The 13,690-nt window shown below is 34.2% G+C and overlaps 1 protein-coding gene across 3 annotated transcripts in view; it reads left to right on the plus strand.

Annotated features, from left to right (window-relative positions):
• The window catches only part of didum (dilute class unconventional myosin), an 814,019-nt gene that overhangs the window by 108,456 nt on the left and 691,873 nt on the right, over positions 1–13,690 (plus strand). For all 3 annotated transcript variants that reach the window (XM_090373351.1, XM_090373360.1, XM_090373369.1), the window contains exon 4: positions 5,436–5,492. In XM_090373351.1, the coding sequence (XP_090229477.1) occupies positions 5,436–5,492 (57 nt within the window). The remainder of the gene's footprint in view (positions 1–5,435; positions 5,493–13,690) is intronic.

Consider the following 13,690-nt stretch of genomic DNA (forward strand, 5'->3'; position numbering starts at 1 on the left):
TTGCATTAGCTATTCAAGCTGCATGCTTGTCAGAATGGACAACAATCTGGCACTCTCAAACAAATAATAAATTCTTTCAATTTAAACACGATCCAAAAAATTGGCGCTCCAGTATCCGTACATCAAGATGAGAAGAAGTAGTCCTATCAAGGGCAAGAATAGGTCATACCCATCTAACCCATCTTTATTTACTTAGAGGAGACGATCCACCACAGTGTCCACATTGCTATATAAATCTGACTGTTAAACACATACTCATTGACTGCCCCTACTATAGACAAGACAGAGCATCAACCATGCTATCACTGGTAAATCTTAATAAACCAATAACTTTAGAGAATCTCATTGGTGACAAGGCAAATATTTTCGAATTTTTCAACTTTCTGAAGCAGATTGGACTTTTTAATGTTTTCTGATTTTATAAAAATTTTTTGATTTCCCTATAAAAAAAAATGAATAGGCGCATTATAGCCATAGTAGCTTATGCGCCATTAAACGCCCATAACAACAACAACCAAAATAACTTCTGTTCTATGTGAGTTGAACAGTGGGTCTCCTTGTGCTAGTATGCTAATAGTATTAGTAGAAATCAGCTAACTTGTTCATTGAATTGTACACAGATGAGTGTCAAATGCATATGGCTGAGATGATTGTGTGGGGTTTTATAGTGAAAGCTGACAAGTGGAAATGGAAATATCCTTCCTGTACACATTGTACTCATCATATTCAAGTTTCACATCTTTTTTTTTTTTTTTTTTTTTTATGTTTGAGTGGCACTATGTTTCCAATATCTACTGTGTCTGCATTTGTTGACTTAGTCAGTACTTCAAATTCGTGAAATGTGTTTGCTATACTCCTAGCATTAGTGTACGAGCAAGTCTATATGCAACTGTTTTGGCTTTTAGTAACCCTAACACAACCAGTAGCTTAGCCAATTGCCTAATACTAAAAAGTGCCACAATACCAGATTTCAGCATCAGGGGGTACAATGTACCTGTTGACCCTACCCTGGCTATGCCACTGAACACGACCTATGTATTTACTTTCCCATGATGATTCTCAGCAAGCCTTGTTATCTCTGACACCCTACTTTTCAGGCTTCTGAATGTCCGAATAGAAGTGGTGCAAGAATCATTTCACCTCTGTGGCTGCTGTTAATCTATTTGTGTATCCCGCCCTCCCCCAACAGGCTAGTAGTTTTCCAATCTACCTAACGCAGCCTCAATAACATCAGTAAATATACCTGCACCCCGTCTATTTAAGTGTATCCAGGGTGTGCTAGTAAGTTTTTGACAACCAGCTTGCTAAAACAAACAAGACCAAGAATATGTGTGTACATATTTATTGAATTTTTCTGATTTACAATTTGAATACAAAAATTGCAAACAATAATAAAATATTCATTTTTTTTATTGTATTTTCCATATAGCCAATTGATTCTCACAAAATGTTTTTGTTGATTTTTGCCGAGCTCTTGTATCTGTAGCCAATCTATGGTTGCAGTTCAACCATGATTTTACAAATGGAGTTGCATCCCAAATCCGCTAACTCTTTTCCCAACAATTTTATCGTCATTAAATCTAATGTGTGATCTATTAGGTAAACTATGTCACCCTTATAGAAATTATGTTCATTAAACTGAAATCTATTTCAGCTTCAGCACTACTGCTTGCAATAGTAGTATTGTCTTTTTGAATACTTGCTGAAACATTTTTTGATTTTACATTATTATCTACAAATCCCAAAAATTGTTCAAATCAATTTCATATTTTAAAATTTACCTGCTGACACCTCACAGGTGTCAGCAGGTAATTTTTTTCACCAGCTATTCATGGTGAAGTTAGTTATTCATTAGCCCAAATAGATGGTTCAAATCAATAAAAATAATTTAAAAAGTTTCATCATTATTTCTGTTTAATAAGAGACATAAATTCATATGTTGAATTATATTTTCTAGTAACGTGTTCCTATTGAGATTATTACTATAATTAATACCACTCATAATCCAAGTGAAATTAATAATATAGTTTATTAAGCTAATCACTATACAATTTAAGGTGATGTTTCAGGCATCTTACTGATACCCATCATCCTGATGCCAGAAACATCCTTAAATTGTATAACGATTTAGATGATTAGCTTAATAAACTATATTATTAATTTCATGTGGTATATGACTTCCTTCCGTAACATCCTTCCCTAACCATATTAAATGTATTCCTAGGAAAAGCATTGAATTTATTATTTTTATTAAATAGAATATCTTTAAACTTATCTAATTTAATAAAATCTTCAACTTGATATATCCATGTTTTTTAGTATCAACCTTTAAATTTTCCAAAGCTCTTATTGTGTATTTGATTAATTTTTGCACCTTCTGAATGTTAGTTGATCTTGATTGAAGTGTAGCTGAAAGTAATGAAAATTCTTCACGAATGTCTATCCTTAAAGCAAGGTCTTTCAAAAAATTAATGATAGCTAATCTCTTTGCCAGACCAGAATAAGAAGAACTTAAAGAAAAAATGCATATATAATGCAGGATAGGTGTTACATATAACAGCAGCTGCTCGTAAACTGTGCCACCCATCGTGGTACCAGTACTCGACCAATTTTAATAATTTCAATTTCAGGTTCTTTAGCTACAGTTTCTAGCTTTGTTTGATTTTTATTAGATTGATGATAAATAGAATAAATTTTAATTAAAAATATTTTAAAATGATTAGCTTGTTTTATTTCAGATATTGCATCTTCGAGTGATAATTGTAATGGATGATTTAAACAGTAGCAAATGACGATTTTAAGAAAATTTTCTGACAACTTAGTAGCTATTAGATTTTCTGTGTCACCCTATATAAGCTTATCACCCAAATGTTGTTAGCCATTGAGGATTGAAGGGCATGCCATGCTACAGTTTACAGCCATTGTCAGTTTAACAACTGGCTTGCAAAATTCTTGGAAATTTGACAATTGGCTCGTGTGAGCTGGCTCTAGCACACCACTGTGTGCATCCCATCCTTGTAACCTCTCCTGTTAACAAACGCAGAGCATGTTGAGAAAAATTCTACCCTGTGAGCCTTGCACAGTCTCTCCCAGGCCAAACTGATTGACAAGGCTCTCTTCATATATTAGCATTAGTATTAATTAACATTAGCATTAGCCTACTCAAACCATTCAAGGCATCATATGCCTTAACCAGATCACCTTGCAGGTGCCTAGTGTCCAGATGCTGCAACTTGCAGAACTTAAGCTTTTCTTTGTAAGCACACCTCTTTGTTCCTCTCACCAATCTTGTTGCCCTTCTCTGTACTTGTTCTAGCAACTCTACATTCTTCCTAAAATGAGGCCTCCAGACCTGTATGCAGTACTCAAGGTGTGCCGTGACCATTGCTTTATACTAAGGGATAATCACCTCCTTGTCTCTGCTAGCAAAATTCTTATATATCATTGATAAAACTCCATGACCTGCTCTGGCAGCCCATCTGCACTGCTCAGAGAACTCCATATCTGACTGCACAATTACCCCCAGGTCTTTTTTATTCTCCACCTCCCTGAGTGTAGTACCATACAGTTGGTATGTTTCTCTTGGGTTACTGCTACCCATATGCAGTGCTTTGCATTTGCCAATGTTAAACTTCAGTTGCCACTTCTCAGCCTATCTGCCTAACTTTTCTAGATCCTGTTGCAGTAGTATACTGTCTTTATTGTCATTAACAACCCTGCCAACCTTTGTATCATCTACAAACTTGGACATATAGCCTGATAGACCTTCATTGATATTATTGATAAATACACAAAATAGCAATGGGCCCAGCACCGAACCTTGGGGGACTCCACTAATAACATTAGTTCATGCAGAGCAGTGCCCATTTATTACCACTCTCTGCCGTCTCCCATTCAATCATCCCTTTATCCATTGCAGCAACTTGCCCTTAATGCCATACCGCTCCAATTTGTACAGCAGTCTTCCATGTGCAACAGTATCAAGAGCTTTCCTGAAATCCAAGTATATGATATCAAAATTATTTTTTGCATCCAGTTCCTTTGTGACCACATAGTATCCAATCAAATTGGTCAGACAAGACTTCCTCTTAACACACCCATGCTGTGTTTGAACTATTACTGCAGTCTTGTCTAGGTGATCCTATATCACCTCTTTAACCAGTGACTCCATTATTTTCTCCGGAACAGAAGTTAAACATGTTAGATTGAAGTTAAATTAAAAAACAGAAGTTAAACATGTTAAAATGAAACAAGCTTGCACCATTTGACTGAAATCAAGCTTGCACTATCATATGACTGTCTGTTGGTCAAATTTTGACAAACTGTCCACTAATGAAATAAAAGCATGAAAAAAAACCCTTTTCTATCTTATTTTACACAAACACATTGTAGCAAAATTTCACCTTATTACTTTTGATTTTAAATAATATTTTTTTATGTTGTAAATGGAGAACTGTTGCATTTCCTTCCATTTTCATGTACATCAAAAAGCTAGTAAAATACCAGTATTTTGAGTCCACATTTACAACTGAGCAGCAGTTATAACTCTCAGGACAAGTAAGTATAAAACCTCAGCTCAGTTTGTAAACTTAAATGTGATCTTTATAATCTCAGTTGAAAATTTCTGTTCTAGAAAGTTAATTTAAAGTTTAAAGTTAGTTTAAACGTTTAAAGTTAGTTTAAGTTAGTTTAAACGTTTAAAGCATTGTTATATTTTTTTATATTTTCATTATGATGCTATTATAATCAATGATTAATTGATAGTATTAATCATCTAGCAGACATGCTGGAGTTATTTATTTACCAATCAGTTTTTTTGCAAGAAAGGCAGCAATAGATAAAAATCGGACATTAAAATTTTATCCTTAATGCTAACACTGTATTGGATAATATGAATAAATAATATTTTTAGTAATGTCATCAGTGTTGTTATTCAAAAAAATTTTTGACTATTTTAAAGCCAAATATCATTCCAGTGACAGGCAAAATCAAAACTGAAGCCAAAGCTTTATTGGAAATTTGTACAGGAGTGGGTGTTGTGGCTTACATTTTACTGAAAATATGGAACAATAAAGAATTTTTTTTTTTTTTTTTTTTTACCACCAATACTTTTCCAATTAAAAAATAATAATGCAGATCAAAAGTGAGCATCATACTTGAGGATTAATAAAATTCACACTAATGTTGTGCAAACCTAGTAAATATTTAAATTAAAGTTTTTATATTTTTGTTATGCAAAACATTTAGATGGTACCAAAAAGGTAACAGCAATAGTTTTATGAAAAGTAAGAGAACTCCCTCCTGTTCTCTTGTATTGTTGCAGCCAGCATTGTTTAAACTACTTGGTAAATGCAATGCATTTGAAAAGCTAAGATCACATTAGTTATTTTATAATTTTGAAGAATAATTGTTTATTTTTTTAAACTTCATTATAGTGCTCTACAACTTACAAGTGCGATTCTGCAATCATAATGCAATATATACATATTGTGGTAAGTTCATTATTTTGTAGTTACTAATATTTTAATTACTCATAGCATTAGTTATCATTGAAATATTTGCATTTTATGATATAGCAGAACTGTTCCTTTGTTTCTCTGTTTCCCATTACATTCTCCTTTGAATTTATTTGTTATTAGCATTATGAATTCATGTGAAGAACCTATTGAAAAATTTATAAGCAGAAGGGCACTTTGTTTTTCTTCATCATCAGGTTCTTTACTCCTCCATTTGATGTGACTCATAAGGGTCTCGTGAAATGTACGTGAGAGAACCTGATGATAAAAAATGTGGAATAATCACTTGCAGAAATTGCTAATAATATCAGCAAGTTGTGTTTGTGGAGTACTACTGTTGCTTGATGGACAAAAGTCTTTTGGATGATATGACTTTGTCTAGTCACTTTGAAGTAATTAAGATTCAGTGGTATAATAGCAGGGCCAGCAAGTGAGGAATTTAACTGAATCACAGTTCTGAGTCATCGAATCCATGAGATTCAGTGCTCAACTTGCCTGAGGGAAATGACAAGTAACTTTATCTATTAAAAAAAAAAATAACACTTGCAGTGTGTTAGTCTAGTGAGCATGCTTACATGTACCCCCCCCCCCCCACACACACACAGTAATTGGTACAATAAATGATAATCATCAAGCTGTTTGGTTGTTTCTGAAAGATTCCAGTGAATAGGTAACTAAAATAGCATTTTTTTAGTGCACTCTATTTCTTCTGCAAGCCAATTGAAACCGAATAATTATTTGACTCTGTAGGATGACAACAGAATGATCATTCAGTAATGGCTGAATGATCATTCTGTTGATCATTTGTTGACCTTACAAAGCTGCTTTCACCTATCACCACCAAATTCTGTATATTTCTCCCAGCTATGGACTCTTCTTAGAGTAATGTGTTTGCAGCAGGTATACTGTTGTTCCCTTCAGAGTCCAGTTAGGCATTCCCAATAGCCCTGATGGGTTATTATTATAAATGGTAATAGTGGATAATCTGATGTAATCTCTCTGCCCCCTTTCACACAAATCAGCTCTTTTTTTATATTTCATGTATTACACACTTGATTTTATATTTTTAGATTTGAATCAAGAAATATGAGCCTGCCTATGAATTTGATTACACATTTATTGTATTAGTTTTTTGAAATTATTCATACAATACAGGAAAACTCAAGTGTTTTCCTATTTTATTTCTTCATATACTGTAATTAATGCATAAACAAATCAAATAATTAAAACAATGTAATAAAATTACACATTATATTAGCAAGATACCATAAAAATACAGTTTCTAGAAGTTAGAGTACAATGAGTGACTAAAGAATAAAATATTTTAAAAATTAAAAAAAAAAAATAAAAGTTTTAACATTTTATTTTTTGATTCAAGTTAATAAATATAATTTTAGATACTTAGCCATTTGTTAGCTTGCTACACTTCTCAGTGATCATCTTTCCTTTCTTCAGTAGAATTCTCTTTCTTGGAATTGAAGTTATAGTTATGTGATATCTGCTGTGGACTAATTTGAAAAGTCTAGGATAAATCGTTTTATTTTCTTTCTTGCCAGTTTCAACAAAGGGACTGAAATTTAAATACAGTTCTAATTCAACGAGGCTGGGTGTTCCAGGATTTTTTGTTTGAAAAGATGTATCACACTAGAAACAAATTCCTGTTAAACCAAGTTGGATTTATGTGTGTATATATATATATTGGAGCATGAGATGATGTGCATAGTTGGATCTGTTAATTTTGTTACTGCAAATGGAGAACTGATGTATTGGCTGCCAGTTTGGCACATTGACAGTTAGGTGATTGACTCTTCTCAATAACTTTAGTCACTAGGTAATTCAAGCTAAGTAGTCAACTAAATAATGAGTCACTCACTCAATACCCATCACTACTGCCTACAACTAAGCCATAATTAAATAAACATAAACTGAATAAACAAGAAGATTAAAGTAAATTAACCAGCAAATGTTGATATTCATCCATAGAACCATAAAAGCACAGAGTCCCAAAAACCTTTGGGCACAACTGCAGCCTGGAATAATACAGGGAATTTACATCCATGCACAAATCCTAAAAGCAAATATTAACATCCACTCCAAGGTAATAATACAAAAGAAAGTTTGGAGGATCCAGCAGCCATTTAGTGGGAGTCATCAGCTACTGTGAATTCTCAATTGGTTATATTTCAGTCATGGCTTACTATTGGATATGAATCGACCATACACAGAGTGGCCACATTATTAGGTACATGCAGTGCTGTAGTCGTAAAATTAGCAGAAGGTATACTCTGTGAATGTTACGTATGCAGAGAGTACACTGTGCTTATTAATCGAATTCCAGAGGGTATACTGTGCTTATTAATCGAATTCCAGAGGGTATACGGCGTATACTCGTATATATACAGGCAGTTCTTGCTTTACGCGTTGCGAGGTTTACGAGTTTATTTTCCCTTCCCAAGTATCAAATCAACAAAATTGAAAATATGAACATTAATTGCAAAAAATGAATGTTAAACATTCATAAATACCGCATTCCAAATCATATGCGATACAGTGTACCCCGCTTTATGATATTAATCAGTTCCAGAGACACCACCATAGTATCATTAAAATATCGTAATGTGAACTCAATGACACATTGTTTTTCCGTAAATTTTTCGTTTCAAGATATCGGAAGTTGAAATTTTCGCTGTATAACTAAGCTATTTATCTCTCTAAAATGTCCATTTTTTAAGGTCATGAGCAGGACCTTAAGACCATATAAAAGGTTGTGAGCGTGGTTAGTAAATTGTATTAGTTACCAATTCAAATCATTAAAATGCACTACACTTTCATCGTTATCATATGTTCCATTATAAGAATCAATTTTTAAACGCCTTTGTGATATTTTTCTAAAGCATATTTCTGGAGGTCACGACCATAAAACAATAAAAACAATTTGCACTTTCCAGTTTATTGGGTCTTTCTGTTACTGCGAGCAATTATAAACGTGTAGTAAACTCCATGTTATTGCATTTGCAAAAATACCGATAGCTGGAATTGTGTGGTTTTTTACGTTATGGTAAAATGTGTTTCCCTTTTACTGAAATCTTCAATCGTATAAAAAACAAATAAATCTTCAGAATCTTCTCTTCATTCCTCTTTTTTTTTAAGCTTCGTAAACTTGTTACTCCACGCGAATCGTATTAGTTGCAATTTGTGTGTCCTGTTAAAAAATGCTTATGCATGCAATTGTGAAATTTATAATTAAAACAAAATCAAAAGAAGTGCATCCAGTTGATATAGATGAACAGTGCACTGTTGAGTCAGTTTGGTGTGATATAAGCACTGCGAAAGCAAAAATAAGAATAGGAGTGTGTTATAGTCTTAATGACTCGAATGAGTACAATGAACAATTTTACAGAAAAAAGAGAAATAGAGTGGGCTAGTAAATCAGAATGTCTTATAATGGGAGATTATAACTTCCCAGATAATGACTGGAACTTGTGGGTTGGTCACTCGCACACTAGCCCAGTGGTCAAGAGCGAGAGTGCATTGTACGCGTTCCTTGAGTGGACTGGAGTTCAAACCCTTGATTACTAAATACGATTTATTGTAAACTCCACTGACTTGGTTGTCGTGCCGGAGTATAAACAAAAATTTTTTTTTATTTTGTGTATTTATTGGATGATTGTTTTCTGCAGCAGCATGTTCGAGAGGCAACCAGAGAGGGTAATACTCTTGATCTGGTTATCAGCAGTGATCATTCATGTATTAAGAATTTGCAGATAAAGGAACCACTAGGTGACAGTGATCACAGTGTACTGATGTGGGATTTACTTAAAGATATAATTACCATCAGGGGTAAAGGTAAGGGTTTTTGTTTCTGTAAAGGTGACTACAGTGGCTCAGATTTTTTGATTCAGTACAGTGGGATCAACTGATGATTTACCAACAGCAAATTCTAAGTGGGAAGCATTCAAGGAATTAAAAGTGGAAGCTACTAAAAGTTTCATACCTGTTAAGAAATATTGTTCAAGGTTTAGGCCTAAATGGTTTTCAAATGAAGTAGTGAGACTCATGACAGAGAAGAAAAATGCATGGGATTCATATAAATTATCACGCGACACAGAAGCCTATGGCAGATATAAGCTAGTCTGTAATCAAGTCACAAAGGAGGTTAGACAGGTGAAGGCAGATTACTAGAAATATTTGGCAAAAAATTTCTTTACAGCAAGGATTTCTTTACTTATGTAAACTCTAAAAGGAAGGGGATGAATCTGATTGGTCCACTTCATATCGATGTTTCGACTGTTGATGATCATGCTCAGATAGCAAACAAACTGAATAAGTGTTTTGCATTTACATTTACACATGAGGAGTTATTGAAGGAGGGGAATGCCAGAAGGGTATCAAATTGTAGCGTGGTGCTTAAACCCAGTACTGAAGGAAAGGGACTTGGGTGTTACGATACGGTCAGACACGAAATTCTCTGAGCATTGTAAACAGGTTGCAAGGAAGGCCCATGGGGTCCTATCGATGATCTATAGAACTTTTGCAAGTAGAGATAGGGACGTGATAATCCCATTATATAAGGCTTCTGTTAGACCACACTTGGAATACTGTGTTCAAGTATGGAGACCGCACCTAAAGAAAGACATCGAGCTTCTTGAAAGGGTGCAAAGAAGGGTAACTCGCCTGGTGAGATTGAAGAAAGACTTCGAATATGTGGGTTGCAGAGTTTGGAAACTAGACACCTTAGAGGAGATTTGATTGAGGTGTTTAAGGCTCTGAGAGGCATCAGTAAAATGAATGAGGACAAAATTTTCAAGATTATAAATGATGCTAGAACTAGGGGACATAAATTCAAGTTACGGGGGGAAATGTTTAGATTGGACTGCAGGAAGTTTTATTTTAGCCAGCGAGTTATAAATTACTGGAATAAGTTGCCTTCATGGGTGGTAGAGGCCGACAGTTTGGGGAAATTCAAAGGTCAGCTGGATAGTACTTTCGGGTAAGGGAAGCGCATAGGATGATAGGTTTAATTTCCTTTTTTTTTTTTTTTTTAATTATTATTATTTAGTTATTTTTTATTTTTTTTTTTGGCTGGTGCATAGGCTTTCTTGCACCATGCAGCCGTTACTAATACTAATGATATTAAATGCACACAAACTCAAAATACAGGTGACCCCTGCTAAACGTTGATAATGCGTTCCGGAAAAACAGAGCACTAAGTGAATCCGCGCTAAGCGAGCGCCGCATTCCCATAAAGTAACATGTATTTGTGAGTTGCGGTTGGTGCCATAGGATATTTCCTAATCAATAATAAACGGTAGTGAAAAGATGCACAAATGTTGGTCAAAATATTTGTACATATAAAATATTCTGCATTACATATGTATATAATTATATGGTAACTACTTACGTATCAAAATTAAACTTAAAATTCCAATTAAAATCATTAATTTAATTGATCTAAATTGATTTAATTTAATTTATGAATTTAATTATGAAAAATATGTCGATTTTGGGTTGAACTTTGGCCCTCTTCCAAATAAACTAAAAGGGGTATTAATTTTAAATCCCCCGCAGTTTAATTACCACCCAACAATAAAGTCACCCGATCCTTTGCCGCTTTGAAACCTGGCATGTTTTTTTGCTTCTTTCGGTATGAAACTTCTTTTAGGCATTCGTTTCTACAAAAGTCCTGCTTCATCTATGTTATAAACTTGTTGAGAAGTATAACTCACAATGGGCACCTCCGTAGCCAGGTGGGAAGGAGCAGCAGTGCGTAGCACACGCTTCTTGATGACCGGGGTTCGAGCCCGTCACCATCGAATACGGAGGATGCGAAAAGGTCCGAGAATGACCACCGCATATCCCGGAGCAATATGGCCTTAGTTGCTAATGCTCCTAAAAACCAAATAACAAACAACAAACAAACAACAACATAACTCACAATACCCCTCTTCAATAATTTTAACAAGTTATTTTTTGAAAGTTTCGGCTCCTTGATCTGCACTTGCGACTTCTCCCTAGATTTTAAATCTATTCAACCAGCCCTACTAGTTTTAAATAGTTTAAATAATTTAAATAGTTCCAATTTTTTTTTTTTTTTTAGGTGTTTTCTTCAGATCATCATATAGGCTAATCTCTCTCTCTTTTTTATTATTTATAATATTTAACTTAACTGAATTCTTCATTGGATATTATCTTCAATAAAATTAGTCTTTCCATTTCAGTCCTAATTGCTGGCCTAGTCCTAGTTGCTTGCAGTGGAACAGCTATCTTTCCCGCTGCTAAAAATAATTCTTTATTCTTTTATTATTGTTCTTACAGTTAAACTTGCAAGTCCTAAATTATGGCAAACATCTGCTTGTCTTTGACCGGATCGATTCGCTTCAAAACGTCTAATTTAATTTTCGAATTCAGTAGTATTTTTGTTACATTTATAGTCTTCGTACTGCGCCCAGACATTGTTGCTTTTTCATTCTTATTGGCTATTATTAACTCTTCAAAAATGTAACTGTGTTGGTTGCATTAATTATGATACAATGTTCAAGTAAACTGTCCGTTACGCACAACGTCTAATACTGTACTGAGTGATGACTAGACTTCAGATAAATGCATATAACGCAAATATTACAAGCAATATACTTGATCATTTTTTAAAATGTTGATCTCGGAACTACGTAACAAGTCACTACTGCAATTAAATTAGCGCGTGAGAATTTCACTGAGCGTGGGAATATTTCTCAAGTCGTGGGAAACGTTTTAACCGTATTTTTATATTCATTTTCAAGCTATCGACTCCATCAAATGAAACGATTTCATTAAATATGCCAAAAATGCAATCTGTAAAAGAGCGTTATAGTCAGATACGGGTTATAATATAAGAACAGTGTTATAGCGAATCAGTGTAAAGCGAACCGCATTATAACGGGGGCATGCTGTATGTCGAATAAATATGGGGATATGCTAAAAAAAATTCCGTTTCTACCCAGTCACAATAGGTGAAACTATGTACTGAAAGGCTATATACTGATACACTGCTTTCAGTATATAGTCTCACCTATTGCAGTATATAGTTATATTCAGTGTATATTCTCACCTATTTCAGTATATAGATAATATATTATACATATCATAATGAATGTCACAATAGTGACATTCATTATGGTATGTATAATATATTATACACATGCCTGTGCTTATAGCTAGAAGGAACTTATTTTGTAGAACTGGAATACATTTGGACAGAGAAGCTGCAGTGGTCTTGGTTAGCATTATTAATAACTTAATAAGGAGAGTGTCAGCACTGTAAACTATATAGGGATGGGATTCTTAGTCTTAACTGTGCCAGTAATGTCAGGAGTGTTGTTAATAAAATTAGTGAATTTAAACTCCTGTTAAGGACAACTAATTCTGAAATAATAGGGCTAATGGAAATGTAGTGTTGCTCAGAGGATGATGACAATGACATTCATTATGGTATGTATAATATATTTTGGAAAAAGAGAAAGGGGGGTCGTGCTTCTTATCAAAAGTAGCCTAAGTGCAATGAAGGATTTTCCAGATTCAGAACTTATGAATTCCAGCATAGAACCTTTGTAGGGGAGGTAGTTGGAAGCAAAGATAAAATGAGAATGGGGTATACTACAGACGGGCATGATGGGTTATACTACAGACGGCCTCCACATGCAGATGGAATATGTGAGCAAGTGTGATCTTATTATGGGTGATTTCAGTTTTTTCCTTATTGATCAGAGTAAGTGGAAGGGAAACTCGTAATAGAAGACAAATAAACTAAATGATTATTATTTGTATCAGAATTTAGAGAAAATTCTGGGAATAAGAAGATTCTAGATCATTATCTACAAACGATATGATATATTATAAGGCTGACAGTACAGGGACCATTAACAGGAAGTAATCATGCAGTTCTAAGTTGGAAGATGAAGAAAAAGGTTATTAAAGGAGTTATATTAGAAAATTGATAAAAGCAAATGGCTGGATATTAATTTCAGGGAAGGAGACTTTGACCTTTTAAGACATTCCATAGCCTCTCTCAACTGGTTAATTAGTGCACAGAGGGTGAATTATGGAAGCTCTTTAAAGCAATAGTCACAAAAGCCATGAATGCATTAGAATAATGGAATATCTTTAAAGCAATAGTCACAAAAGCCATGAATGCATTA

Source organism: Mastigoproctus giganteus, chromosome 1 (genome assembly GCF_048544385.1).
Source record: "Mastigoproctus giganteus isolate SK-2022 chromosome 1, ASM4854438v1, whole genome shotgun sequence".
Lineage (NCBI taxonomy): Eukaryota > Metazoa > Arthropoda > Arachnida > Uropygi > Thelyphonidae > Mastigoproctus > Mastigoproctus giganteus.